This window comes from Convolutriloba macropyga, chromosome 7, assembly GCF_964194025.1.
Source record: "Convolutriloba macropyga chromosome 7, txConMacr16.3, whole genome shotgun sequence".
NCBI lineage: Eukaryota > Metazoa > Xenacoelomorpha > Acoela > Convolutidae > Convolutriloba > Convolutriloba macropyga.
This window is the reverse complement of record NC_134474.1, coordinates 9,548,941-9,563,192: the sequence shown is the minus strand read 5'-3', so window position 1 is coordinate 9,563,192 and position 14,252 is coordinate 9,548,941. Positions and strand designations below refer to the sequence as shown.

Here is a 14,252-nt window from a genome sequence, read left to right as displayed (position 1 = left end):
TACATCTTAAGTTTATCAATCATATTTTACACAGGTCTTGATATTAAAACATTTTTTATCTTTTTTTCTCAGTCTTGTTTTTTTCTCAATATTTTCTCAATCTTGTTTCGAATCCTTTTAGTTTGCGATCTCAATAAGGGCTGTAAATATCAGTGAGAGTGAATGACAATCGGTTGAGATCAACAATTACTTATTTTACTCAGAAACGGGAATCTTGAAAACGATTCTATCTAAAGTTTGAATACTGTATGTATCATCGTGATTTGTGTTTGAGTTTCATTATAAATACGCCTTATTGATATCCAACTTATAATTGATATTTCAATTTTTCAACATATGGTTAGCTCATATTGTCTTTGGAAGAAAAATAATAATCTTTAATAAAGATTATTTTAGGTAAAGGCAATAAAAATGTCCCTCAAGTAATTAAAGTTTGCTTTCAAGTCAAGCAACAGAATCTTGATAATATTTTGCAAAAATGGGGCAAAATGTTGAACAATTTCAGAAATTGGATAGCTATTTTAGAAAATTGCTTCAATTTGTAAGAAATTTTGAAGTTAGACCCGAAGTACTAGCAATTATTTCAAAATATAAATATCAAGTAAAAATTTTCAGAAATCTTTGAAAAGATTGAAATTACTTCATTTTCACGATTCCCAATCTTTGATCACAAGTATTTCTTTCAATTTCAGCTGAAATAATTCACCTTTAGGGAATACATTTTTATCTTAGGTTATAATTACGTGGGGAGTATAAACACTATCATAAAGTTACAACTGTGCTGTAATAATTTGTTTATCAAAAAGTACAATTACGAAATAATAACAACCCTTTGAATAATGAAAAAAAAACTAAAATTTAAACATTTTCACAGCAAATAAATTTCAACACAGTTGGTCAGGGAAAGTTGAAAAATAAAGACCAGCGCAATTTTTGCGATTAGTTGTTTTAAATTGAGTTTACAAATTTACTAGTCATTAGTTTAGATTTAATCGAACAACATTTGCAATAAATTTGGGCAAATAATTCGACTGGTAAATTTATTGCCCGTTGTTGTAATTGAAAAATTGCGCAATTTGACATAATTGAATAAAAGCGTGGATTTTGTTGTCCTAGTGAACAAATAAATTGATAAACAAAATAAATAAACAATATGTTTACAATTGATAGTATTTTGAGTTTCCAATTTGACTCACGAGCAATCGTCGCCAAATTCAGATCATCAAACCAATTTGGAATCTGTTTTATCAAACAGATATCGAGGTTTGTATCAATTTATCATCAGATAAACCCCGTAAAAATTTACCTCGAACCAAATCATGAAATTGGTTTCAGTTTTTTTTAATTTTTATTTATCAGTTTTTACTCGGAAGAAACTGTTATAGGCAGCAAATAATTGATTGCTCCGCAGGCTTTAATAGTTGCAATTGTGCGAGTAAATTTACAAATGATATTTGATGATAAATCTGAAGATTTTAAATTACTGATAAAACAAAGTTATGAAAAATAAAGCTGGCTTTTTCTGAATGTTTGAATATGTCTAAATCCAACGTCTAAATTTCCACGTCGAAGAAATCTTTACTTAACTTTCATTTTAAATTAAAAATTGAATACTATAATCCGCGACTTTGTTATGATTAATATTCAAAAAGACGCGAATTTAGCTCATTTGGTGAAAAATTCCACTCAAACTCAAAATTTAGTTTACTCGAATCATTTCAAATCAGATTGTCTGCATACAACTAATTTAGTGTACGTTTTATTTTATTGATAAGATCATCCTGCAAGTTGTTTATGGGATAATCTCAATAAAGTTTTCGCTAAATTTGGCTTCATCTCATTGGTCCCCCGTTTTCAATTGCTCTTGAACGAAGTTTCAACAGCTGAACTCAAGTGGCGGTATATTTCACTTCTAAAAATCAAATAAAAAGTGCGTCGAAATTCGTGTACATTTTATTTTTATATGTACCCCCCCCCCCAGCCGACTGAAGAAGGCTGCAGAAGATTCTAGCTGATTTGCAGTCGTTCGATAGCAATTTTTGGATATTTTTTACGTTTTCTCCTCGCTAATTCAGTGTACAGCAATTGAGGCCAACTCACTAGCAACTTAATTTTTTCTGCATATAGTCCACTCAGTTTAAACTCTGATTTCATTTGTTTTCGAAATGAGCTTATTACTGGACCAGGGCTGAAGAGGATTAGGTTCGATTGTTTATTTTTCCATAGTCATCATAAATTTAGTGTTCACAGTCTGACTGTTAGATTAACCAAAAATTTACAAGAATCCCAGTTAAAATTCTAATGCTAACTAGACCAGACAAAGCTGTTCTTTTTAAGGTCAAAAATGTTGCATTTTTAGCAGTAAACGTGGTGGAATTAGCTTTTAGCTTTTTTCGACTTTTTAAACGCTTTCCTTACAAACAAAATCACTACTAGATCTCGAGCATTTTTATTCATGACTAGCGAACGCTTTTTTTCTTTGTCACTAGTGATATACATTGTCTGCATTTGTTGTATAAATAAGTCTGATCAAGTTGCTGAGAAAATCTGACATTCAAGAAAAATTGCCTGTTCTGTTTGGGTAAATTCTGCCCCCCGCCACCCCAAGCTTAGTGGGCATATAACTTTTACAACCTCAGGCAAACGTGATTTTTTTTACTTAGTATAATGCTATATAATAACACATATTCTGTAACTGGGATGCAAAAACACTGGGTAGGGGGGTTTGGAATTGCACCGTTCGCAACTCTTGTCACCTTTGAATCTCAAAGTGAGGAGAACTCCTATTTTCAATTAGGTTAAACTTTTTTCATGTTTTCTGATAAAATGTGGTGAATTTGTGTGATCAGAGCACTGCATTTATGGGCATTTAGCAATATTGCCCTACACTACAAATCGTTTTGTCAATTTTAAACCTAAGAAAGCTTCGGTATGTTTGGAATGAAACGCAGAACGTTTTCAAGCTGTTTTGGTTTTAAACGTAGGAAATCGGAAATCGTCGGTGCCAAACCACAAAAATTATAAAAACCAATTTTTTTTACCTGTTTTCTTATTATGATATCAAAACTCCATGTATGTGAAAAATATTGAAATAAATGACAACCCAACGTTCAACAAGTCGGTTACATCTTTAAAATTAAAAAAGGAGAAATTTCATATTTGATTGTCTGTCTGTAGTCCACGAGCAAAGGAAGAAATTTCGGATCTTTTCTGTCCCCCCCCCCCCCCCCAGCTTAGTGAGCTTGAATCTTTTATGACCCATAGGCGCACGTGCTATTTTCGTATATAGTAACGTGCTATATAACAACATATAATTTGTAACTGGGGTCATAAAAAACACTGGGGGGGGGGGGGGGGCGAAACAGAATAGATCCGAAATTTCAATAAAGTCATTTAATTTCAGTCGTCATATAAACATATAACGTATACCCCCCATCACCACCGCAATTGACCTAATTATAGACTAACGAGGGGCTCTAATGGGAAAAATCCAATTTAGCCTTGAACTTTTTTAGTCACTTAAGTAAAGTCAATTCCTGCTCAAATTGATCAAACAACAAGGAAAGGGTAAACTTTATAACTTTCCTTGTAGGTCTCCTGCAAGAATGGTCACGTGACATACGAGATACCCAAAACGTGGTCTCTTTTCCCTCTTCTAACCCGAATGAAATAACTCCTGTGACAGCTGCATCAGTAGCAGGAGTAACAGCTGTGGAAAAGAGGTCTCGACCCTTTGGCACTTCTAGTCACCAGACACTTACAAGACCAACTGCCAAATATGGTAAGTACTGGTTTCATGTGAACCACTGACAAGCACTACAAAGAAATTTTGGGTTTTCCCATTATAGACCTCTGGGTTGCTGGTCTTAAAACCTATACCCCTCCCCCCATCATGTTAGTTAAGCCGGGGGCTGTGATTTCGTGCTGGGCTATAATGGGAAAGATCCAATTGTTTTTCAATTTAGGTTCATGTGTCAAAATCTGCTCAAATTTAATTTTGATAGGAGCAAAAATTTTTAAACACCAAAATGAGAAGAAAATTATACACTCAAAGGGAAACTTTTTATACATTTATATATATATATATATATATATATATATATATATATATATATATATATATATATATAAAATGTTGCTCCAGCCGTTGCGATGCCTTACAAAAATCATAAATTATATTGAAAAAGATGATAGGCGATGTGTGTCTGCTCAAAACGTTCAAACCATTATTTTGTGTTGTTTATTTTATGATAAAGGATAAAAGCTGCAATTGACGCGCTTGACATATATATGTCCTTCTAGTCACAGTTAAAAAATTTTTTTCTCTCCAAGTAACTTCCATCTACTTTTTTACTCATTTTAATATATCATCTTGAGAGATAACAGATTATCGATGAGGTCGAGCAAAGAAAAACAAGTAGGTTTATAAGTTCTTTAAGGTTTCACTTCATAAATGAAGCAAATATAACACAAATTTAGCACAACTTGAGTTGAAAATTACTTGGAGTTTCCCATGTCATTGTTGATAACAAGAGGCATCTATCTAAATTCAGAGAAAATTTCATGAAAGCAAAAATACTACGAAATAGCACACTGAATTATGATTTGAAAAGTTATTAGAAATGACCAACGAAGTTATTTTTTGAAAGCGAAGCTACAATTTGCAAAAAAAAACATTCAAGGTTTTTATAAAATTTTAGAACAATTTAAATGTCATTGAGAAAACAATTTCTGCGATACTTCAAATTAAAGCTCTTTAAACAACCAACTATAGATGTATGTTACGGCATAGGGGTTCTAAAAACAATATCAACAGAATTTGGAGAAAAATCTTCCTTGTCCAAACAGTCACTTGTGTGAAAGCAAAGCAAACAAACAATTTTTCCAGGAAAAAGTAGTTCAACTCAATCAGAAAATAAATTTTAAAGTATCCAGTGTATTATTTCTTGTAAACTCTCAATCAATGAAAATCAGATGTTGACTATAGACCAACACGCGACTTGTATAATATAGACCAACAACATATTGGTAGCATTAAGTGGCCAAAAACAAGTCCTGTGAGTAAATTTTCACAATTTTGTTAGTCATTTCCCTGCTATGATTAACTTGTTTTTCGCTGAATCTAATAGCTATCATAGTGTCAATCAGACAGAATTTTTTAAAAACTTAATTTGTCATTACTTTTTAAAATATTTTTCTCGATACTATCTGTGGATTCAGAAGACAACTAGCAGGTTTGCAATTACCCACATCATTGTCCACAAAAACAAAAGTTATTACTCCTCTGAATTGAGTCTCATATAATAACAAATAAAAATTGTGCAAAAAAATTTTAGGTTTTTTACATGCTCAAAAATAGGAAATCTTTAGTACATGATATAAAAAATATTTGGCTGCTGACATCAATTTGTGTTCTTTTTTACCCAATAACTCAAAATTACTAATGGATTTTTTCAAATACAAATAACTAACGTTCCTTGTTCGATTTCAATTGAATAAAAAACAGAAAACAGAAAATTATCGCAGAAAAGAAAAACAAAGTAAACAACAAAAAAAGTGTTGAAATGCAGGATGAATCTGAAAAAAAACGAAGAAACGTTTTGTGATCTGATAGCTCTGCGTAGGTTTCTAGTATTTTTGTGAGTACTTTTTTAGGGACTAAAATTCTTGTTCTCTTCAAGCTGGAAATATATATATATATATATATATATATATATATATATATAATAGTAATACAATATATATAAGTTTTCTGAACCCATAAACCGCTCCCTATTTTCGTGAATTTTCTATTGCTCTTGATATATTTTCCATAAGTTGTTTGAATTTTTAGTTGTCAAATGTTCAAGGATTAGCCTTTTTTTCAACAAAAGAAAAGCAAAAACAACCGATTTCAGCTCAATCTGTTGCTTTTCAGATTGTTTGCTGACATGGTTATCAAATTCAGCTGTAATTTTTTTCGAATAACAGAACATTTGAATTGGTGCGCCCTAGTTTTTTTTTCATTTTGGTCGGTGTGAAGAACTCGTGCTCATGGTTTTCAATCCACAAGTCAAATCCATAGTAAGATTTACTGAGCTTATCTATGATAACTGCAAGTTGACGCCTTTGTTTTTGGAAAATGTTCTTTGATAAGGTGGCGAAACTTCTAAGAGGAATTTCTAAAGCGATTAATGGAGCAGAGTGCCCACTATGTCTTCAAATTAAAAACAAAAATGACAAGCTGACAGGTGGCTCGTTTCGAAATGAACTTTGATTAAAGATTATTTTTATGAGTTCCTTTCAAAATGTGCAAAATTTGTCTGATAAACCTAGCGTGTAAATTAACCTTTTTGTGAACCTTTTTTTAGTTTAGCAATTTAGTGACTTCACTGTAAAAACTTTTAAGCATTATATTACTCCGTATAAACTTGCTCGTCACATTTAAAACTCAAGTTGAGGTCCCAGCCCGTGTTGAGGACAACGACGAAAAAACGACAATATTTTGTAAGAAATCGTAGTTATCGTCGTTTTGTCGTCGTTTTTGTTGTTTTTTCGTCGTTTTCTTCGTTTTCATTAGTTTCCGTTGTTTAAGTCGCCTTTTAAGTGTAAGAAATGATCGTTTCTTCGTCGTTTTTTTTTTCAAATGAAATCGTCGTTTTTGATTGTTTTTTCTTCGTTTAATTGCTCTTAAACCAGTTTTTCTCTATTAGATCGTTTTGGCATATCTGTATTATGGCCTGATATCGCAGTGGTCAGTGCATCAGGTAATGTATCGGGATCTCAATGGTTCGAATCCCAGCGGGGAGCTCGTTTTTTTGTCGCTTTTTGAAAACACGATCATTTCCTACATAAAAATAACAACGAAATAACGAACAAAACGACGATTACCACGTAAGGGCCTTGATCGTTTTTGTCTAATAAAAACGATTAAAAAACGACGATTTCTTACAAGTGAAAAACAAAATTCCTCGACACGGGAGACAGAAGCTTGTCCAGACCGAAGATGAACGCTAATATTTAAACCAAAATTCCAGGAAATTCCTCCTTCGGACCGTCGTTGGGAGGCAGTGGGGGTGCGGGAGGGGGTCCCAGGAAGAAGTCGAGGTACAGGACGACATTCACATCAGAACAGTTGGAGGAGATGGAGAGGGCATTTGAGAGTGCACCCTACCCGGATGTGTTCACAAGGGAGGAATTGGCAGCCAAAATCAAACTGACAGAAGCAAGAGTACAGGTAGATGAAAAATCATTTTAACCCCCCCCCCCCCCCCAAAAAAAAAACCGCCACCCCATCTCTACCAGCTGTGGAACTGAATCTCCGGTTCATCTTTTTCATCACTTCCCGGGTCGAAAAATTTAAAATACTCACGCCATGAACTGTTAATGACATTGAATAAATGTGTTGCTTTTCTTACGGAAATAATGCGAACACGGTGAATTTGGTGACAGTGAAATTTCACTGCATTCTTTTCTTGGGTGTTCACCAAAAATAGTGGTAGATTTTTGGGTTAAAAAAAAGGTTTTCACCGGTGATCTCACAAAAATTTTCATTGCAATAATCTCTCAACTAATAGACAAACTGCAACCTAACTTTTCAACATTTGGTACATTTTTCACTCATATTTTAATACAACAAAATTATTTTGTAGCCCGGGTCGAGGTTTGGCGGTGAATTTTTGTAAGAAATGCCGTGAAATGAGTTGAAAAATATTTTCATCGCGTATTTGTTACATCTTTATGCGGTGAATGCGGTGAATCGCGGTGAATCGCGGTGAATTAATTATTTTCACCCCGTTCTCAAACTTCTTACAAAAAAGAAACTTCCTTGCGCGGTTTCGAAATGTCTCTTCGTTTTCTCACAAAAACTTAATCAAAATAATTTTACTGCTTATTTTAGGTGTGGTTTCAAAATCGCAGAGCAAGGTGGAGGAAAGAGAAAAATCTGCGAAACAGTTCAGTCTCAGTAAAGACAGGAGCCAATCAGGACGGCAGTTCTACACTGGCGTCAACCAATCAAAGTGCAGCATTTGGCCTTACGGATGGCGCCATGTTGAAACCAGATATGCTCACTGATCTTAAAGGTTTGTATTGCTTGAATAAAAATTTTTTCATAGCCTAAATAATTAGAAAAATGCTAAGATTTTGGGCAATTAGACAAGTAGGAACTTTTTTCAGAAAAAAAACTGGCTGCTAAGATATGGTTTAAAAAAGAAATAATTATGTCTAAGTTATTATGAAGATTCAGTTTCCTGAAAGTTTCGGCCATTCAGAGAAAAAAAACGTTTCCTAAAACGCTAAACAATCACAGCGAAAAAGAAAAATATAGCTCAAACAGTCAGCAAGCAGATTACAGACACTCAAGTCAAAGCTTAAAATAAATTTTAAATAAAATAGCTTTGCTTTCATGAGTCAATTAGTGTAAGTAGGTTTAATTAAATAAGAACAAAAAATTTCTGAGTGTTTATTGTCATTTTTTTAAATAGCTAAAAATTTTAACCAAGGTCAGTGTTATCATTCAACTATCAATCATTAAAAACAAACATCACATAGATGAAAATTCAAAAACGCTACCGAAAAAATTATTATCTAAGTTCACGTATAGCTCTATTTTTGTACGCCGGAATAAGAAAAAATGAGTGGTAACGGACAACTAAACATGCAGTTGATAAGTAAAAGAGTTCAATATAGTAGCAATTTTGAACTCATATTAGCCCATGTTATAAAAATTTACCGAAAAAATGTATATCACCAAATTTACAGTCATTTAAGTTGAACTCAAAAGGCTCATCCATTTCTGTGACTGAGTTAAAAATGTTCCAGTTAGCAATTTTTATTAAATTGTCAACATTGATAACAATGAAAAATTTCTTATGGTTAAAATAATTAAGAATGAACCAAAAAAAGCTTTGAAAATTTATCCATATGTGAGCTTAGAAAAAAATGAAATTTATCACAAATCAACGGCTGGTCTTTTCGCTGACCTCTTCAGCAAAAATGATTGAAAGTGTTCCTTGCAGTTAGGGTCTTAAGAGGTTTCTATGTTGATGGGGCATCAAATAAACGAAGCGTCGATTATTATACTAGGCAAGCCTCTATTACTCTGCAAAAAGTGGAAGACTCAGTAGTTATGTTTTTGGCTTTGCTGTGATGACCATTAGCAACTTAGCTTTTCAGCTAAATTTAAAATTTTTTCAAAAAAAAATGGAGCAGCAACAAAGCAATGAGAATAATTTTATGAAAATAGCTTTCCGAATCATAATTGAACATTTTTAATTTCTGTCTGAACTCAGGGAAAATAAAATACAAAGAGTTGTACAAGATTAAGTTTGCTTTTTTGAGAGCTAAATTAATTTAAAAATAGAGAGCTAGTTTTGTTTAGAAAAATATTTAGATAACAACTTGCGCAGCTCTAAAATGCTGTTTGCAGTCAGTACTTATCATGTACAATAATTTCTAGTCCATGTAATAAAATTTGCTTTAATTGCGTTTTAAACCTTCACTCTTAGATTGTCATCATAGCAATTGACTATATTACAAACAAAAGTTAAAATTTTGTTTGGAAAACTGACAGTTTCTTCCGTTTTAATTTAAACCAAACATACCGACTAATTTTTTTCGATTTAAAACCTGACATAATAAATCCAAACATACCAAGCTTTCTTACGTTTAAGACCAAATATAGCGTTTTCCTGCGTTTGAAATGGAAGATATTAAAAAATTCTTGCGATGAAAACCAAACCTACCTATCATTTCTGGCGTCATTTTGTTTGGCCTTCTGAACCGAGGAAATTCCTAAAAGTTTTCACAATCGTTCATTTGAGTAAATCCTTAAAAATGTTTGGGATCTTTTCAACAATAACCCTCCCCCTTGGTACCTTGTAGAGAATCGCCCTCCCCCTTCTATGCTATATTTTATCACAATATTACTTGGCCTACAATTTAGATAGCAGAATATCAAGGTTCAGCGTAATTACTGACCGCTGTTCACGACCATGCCTCTCATGCGCTGTGAGGGATAATTCTGAAATCCCGGGTTGGTTATCGCTGCGAAGACGCGACGCGCGCGAAGCGCTCCCACCGACTGGCGAGTCGGAAATTCTTTCCACTTTCTATTCCGATTCGGCTTTGATTAATGGGATGTCCATTGTTTGATTATTTGGGAATTCGCCCAGGATACCGACTAATCTTCTGCAACGCGTTTTAATTTGTAATTAAATGAAAAGTTCTCTCGAAATATATTTTGCAGTTGCATCATAAATCGTTGAAATTAAAAAAAAACTTCTTTTTTCTTCTTGGAAGTTTGAAGAGAAAGAGTATTCTTCAATTTTGTTTCAGGTTCATCAGATTGTCTGAGAGAAAGTTCTCCGAACGATCCAACGCTTTCAAATTCACTTCCTGTACCACGGCACCTACCAGCCACTCAATATCTGCCCGCTTCCGCAACTTTAACCGGTGCCCCCAACCTGCACGCTCAAAATCCAGAGTCATACAATGCAGCCGGCAGCAGTTCTTTGATCCAGCGTCAACAATATCCGAATTTGAATTGTCAGCCCAATTTATATTCTTTGTCGTATTGGTATATGTACCAGAACATTCTACAGAAACAGAAAGATCATCGAACCAACAGCCCTACTAGTGACTCTATGATGTAATTCATTGAACATTAAAATTTACCCGGGTCGAAGTTTCACGGAGAAATCATGGGGCCTTTTTTGTATGCCAACCCCCCTCCCCTCCTCGGCACGTGGTGCACCCACAGTTACAGAACACGTAAGTGCCGATAAAAAGTAAGTCATGACGTTGCAATATAGCACGTGCAAACGAGTGATGAAAAAACAACCACCAGGGTGGGAGAGGGCTTAGGTGGGTGGAATATAAAAGTAAATTTTTAAATTTTTAGCGGTGGATGCGTTGAATATTAATTTTTTTTCACCGCATCCGCTGCATTTGCTAATCTTTGACGGCAACTTTTTACCTCTGTGAAACCTCGACCCGGAACATAAATCATAAATCTATATAAAAGTTGAAAGAGAGAAAGACGTGTACTAAAAGACTGAACCACAACCGCTTGTTTGAAATTTAATTGTTGTTTAAAATTTAATTTTGAGTCAACTTTTTCTTAAAGAGAAACAATGGTTTTTCACACTTTTGCAGAGAGGAAAATTTTATAACATAAATGCAGTTTTGAGTTTTTATGTATGTTTTAGTACCTTAGTTCTTAACACTGCAACCAAATGATACAAAAATTGGATATTCCCCGTTTGTGCCCCCCAGTTAAAAATTTTATGCATTTATAAAATTTATGCAATTCCGGCTGGCCCCATATCAGATTCTGTAGAAAAGTTTTTCTGGTGCTAAAGAGATGAAAGATTTCATAATAATTTTTTGGCTGATATCTTTGAACGCGTTTTGAATGTATTAACTCAGTAAATGCACTGTAGTTCGATTGTGAATTAACGGCGTTATTCATACATAAAGCAACGTTTAAACATTATAATATCAAGACAACGTACAAGCATTAACGATGATCATAGCAACAAGTGCAAGCTTAGACGGCAAGGTTTTTTCGATGCTCTTTTACTGGTTTTTTGTCTGATGTTATTGACGTCAAATCAGTTCGCATTCAATCGGCAATTGTCTAGAAAACCTAAAAATATTAAGTCGAAAACCAGCTTAATCGATACATATAGTGGTTATATTTACTTGAAATTAGGTTAAATGAACTTTTTCGGAACGTTCTACGTATATTAGAACGTATTCAAATCTTATTTGGAACGATTTATATGCGTATTTGTTATTTAGAAATACTCGATTCTGAATGGCTAATATTTACTACGTGACATCCTCCGGCCCGGAAGAAGATGTTGGGAAAACTGGTACAAGTTTTACAAGCGGGCGGACGAGTGAACCGGTCGACGTACGTAAAACGGCGGTGCGCGCGACGCTATCGGAGCCGTAACGGAGTTCCACAATCCGAGCGGTTGGGTAGTAACCCCTAGGGTTGGTTTCCTCAACTATCCAAACCAAGTCACCTGTCTTAAGGTGTTGCTCGGCAGGCGTCTGCCACCTAGAGCGTCGGTTCAGCGTCGGTACGTACTCTTTGATCCAACGGGACCAGATCGCATTAGCGTACGACTGCGCACGGGCGTAACGTTTACGATGGTCGAACTCATTGTTGCCGACAACAGACGGAATACCGGCAGAGTGTTCTCCTAAAAGAAAGTGGTTGGGCGCTAAAGCGTTCAAATCGCACGGATAGGCGCTTACGGGTGTTAAAGGACGCGAATTGAGAGCATTCTCCACGAGACAAAAGGTAGTATGCAGTACCTCATCCGTGAGGCGACGCGTGTCAGAATAGTAAACAACACGCGCTTGAAGCTGCGTACCAGCCTCTCCCAGATACCACCTTGATGTGGTGCGCTGGGTGGATTGAACCTCCACTTAATACCTTTGTGAGCGAGCTCAGCTGCAATGTTGACAACGTTCCACTTTTCAATACTTTCTCGGAGTTCTTTCTACGCTCCAATAAAGTTAGTGCCATTGTCCGAGCAAATCATGGCAGGTGTACCCCTACGTGACACAAACCGCTCAACTCTCATAACACAAGAACTGGTGTCCATGGATGTAACTATCTCGACATGGACAGCGCGAGTAGTGAGACAGGTGAAGAGGAAGCCCCAATTTTTCTCAGTAGTACGGCGGACAGTAACATAGAATGGCCCAAAGTAGTCAACGCCTGTGTTCGTGAAGGGAGGAAACTGGTAAGCGAATCTCTCCTCTGATAAGTCAGACATGATTGGTTGCATAGATGCAGCTGGGAATTCTCGGCATCTTAGGCAGTGTGCTTTGATGGAACGCAAGGATGATCTTAGTTTCAGTACTGTGTAGTGTTCCTGCAAAATGGATCTTAGGTATTCAACGCCCTGATGATAATGCTTTACGTGCGTGTGTTCAAGGAACAGTTTTACAAACGGATGACGTGCATCTAAGATGATTGTTTACTTTACGTTAAACCCAACTTAAATTAACCGCTTGATGCGGCCCGATGAACGGATTAGCCCATTTGGACTAATAAACGGTGAATGTGGAGCAATTCGGCTACTCCGTTTAACGAATTTATTGTCAAGAAGATCTTTTCTTTCGGCTTCAAAAGACTCTCCTTGCACCAAATACTGTAGATGACGCTCGGCTTCGTCAAGCTCAGTAGGGTCGGTACTGCTACCATCGGGGTTACGGTAGCCGGCATGTTTCGGCAAAAGCCGGAGAACGTATGCGGCAATGCGCAAGTGCTTTTGATAAGAACTAAACTTAGCAAATGGGAATAACGATGGAACGGGAGTTGTCTGTTTTTTAACAGATGTAGCGAGAGAAACAGTGTCTTCTATAATGACTGCTTGGTTGACGCCAAGTTTGATGTTATTAATGACGTTTTTGTTCGGCACGAAAAGGAAACTTGAGTTAGTTAAGAAATGTGGACCATTGACCCAACTGCTTAGTTGCAAAACCTCAGCGGACATTCCACGCGTGCCAGCGTCAGCTGGATTATCTTTCGTTGCGACGTGGTTCCATTGGTCAACGCTGGTATACTCCAAAATTTCACAAACGCGGTTTGCAACAAAGATTGGTTGTTTTTCATTATAGTTAATCCATTGGAGAACGGTTGTGCTATCTGTCCGCATGAATACTTGGTTGACAGGTACTGTAAGTGCTTGTGTAATTTCCCTTTTCAGTCGAGCGGCAAGTAGGGCTGCTTGTAATTCGAGTTTTGGGACAGTCATTACTTTCATTGGCACCATGCGCGCTTTCCCTAAAACAAACGCAAGCTATGTTTTTTCTTCGCCCGTAGGTGTTTTTTACGCGGGCTCGCAAGAATGCGACCGCACTGAAAATATCCTGCAAACTTTCGCCGAACGTATGCAACTCTATATTATCAAAGGGTCCACTAAAGTAACTTCGGGGAATTTTGATGTTTTCAAGCTTTGGTAAGTCCGCACTCCAAACCAAAAATCTTTGAACGATGTCCTATGGGAGCTCGTCATCCGATTGATGTTCTGTGACACGTCAGATGTCTTTTAAGAGCAGTCGCGCACCGACCGTAAAAGGTGCGACAAGACCAATGGGGTCAAAGACTTTCGAGACAAGACTTAGGACCAAGCGTTGCGTGAGGGACTTGGTGATATCGCAGCTTGTACCCCTACTCACAACAAAAGTGTCCTTAGTATGATCCCACTTTAACCCTAGCACATGCGATGAATCCTCCTAACATGAAC

General features: G+C 35.9%; 1 protein-coding gene across 1 annotated transcript in view; it reads left to right on the top strand.

Annotated features, from left to right (window-relative positions):
• The window catches only part of LOC142342934 (uncharacterized), a 17,098-nt gene extending 6,434 nt beyond the window's left edge, over positions 1-10,664 (top strand). The window contains exons 2-5 of the mRNA XM_075394613.1: positions 3,593-3,781; positions 7,017-7,216; positions 7,880-8,063; positions 10,318-10,664. Of these exons, the coding sequence (XP_075250728.1) occupies positions 3,593-3,781; positions 7,017-7,216; positions 7,880-8,063; positions 10,318-10,634 (890 nt within the window). The 3' untranslated portion in view covers positions 10,635-10,664. The remainder of the gene's footprint in view (positions 1-3,592; positions 3,782-7,016; positions 7,217-7,879; positions 8,064-10,317) is intronic.
• The last annotated feature ends 3,588 nt before the right edge of the window (positions 10,665-14,252 follow it).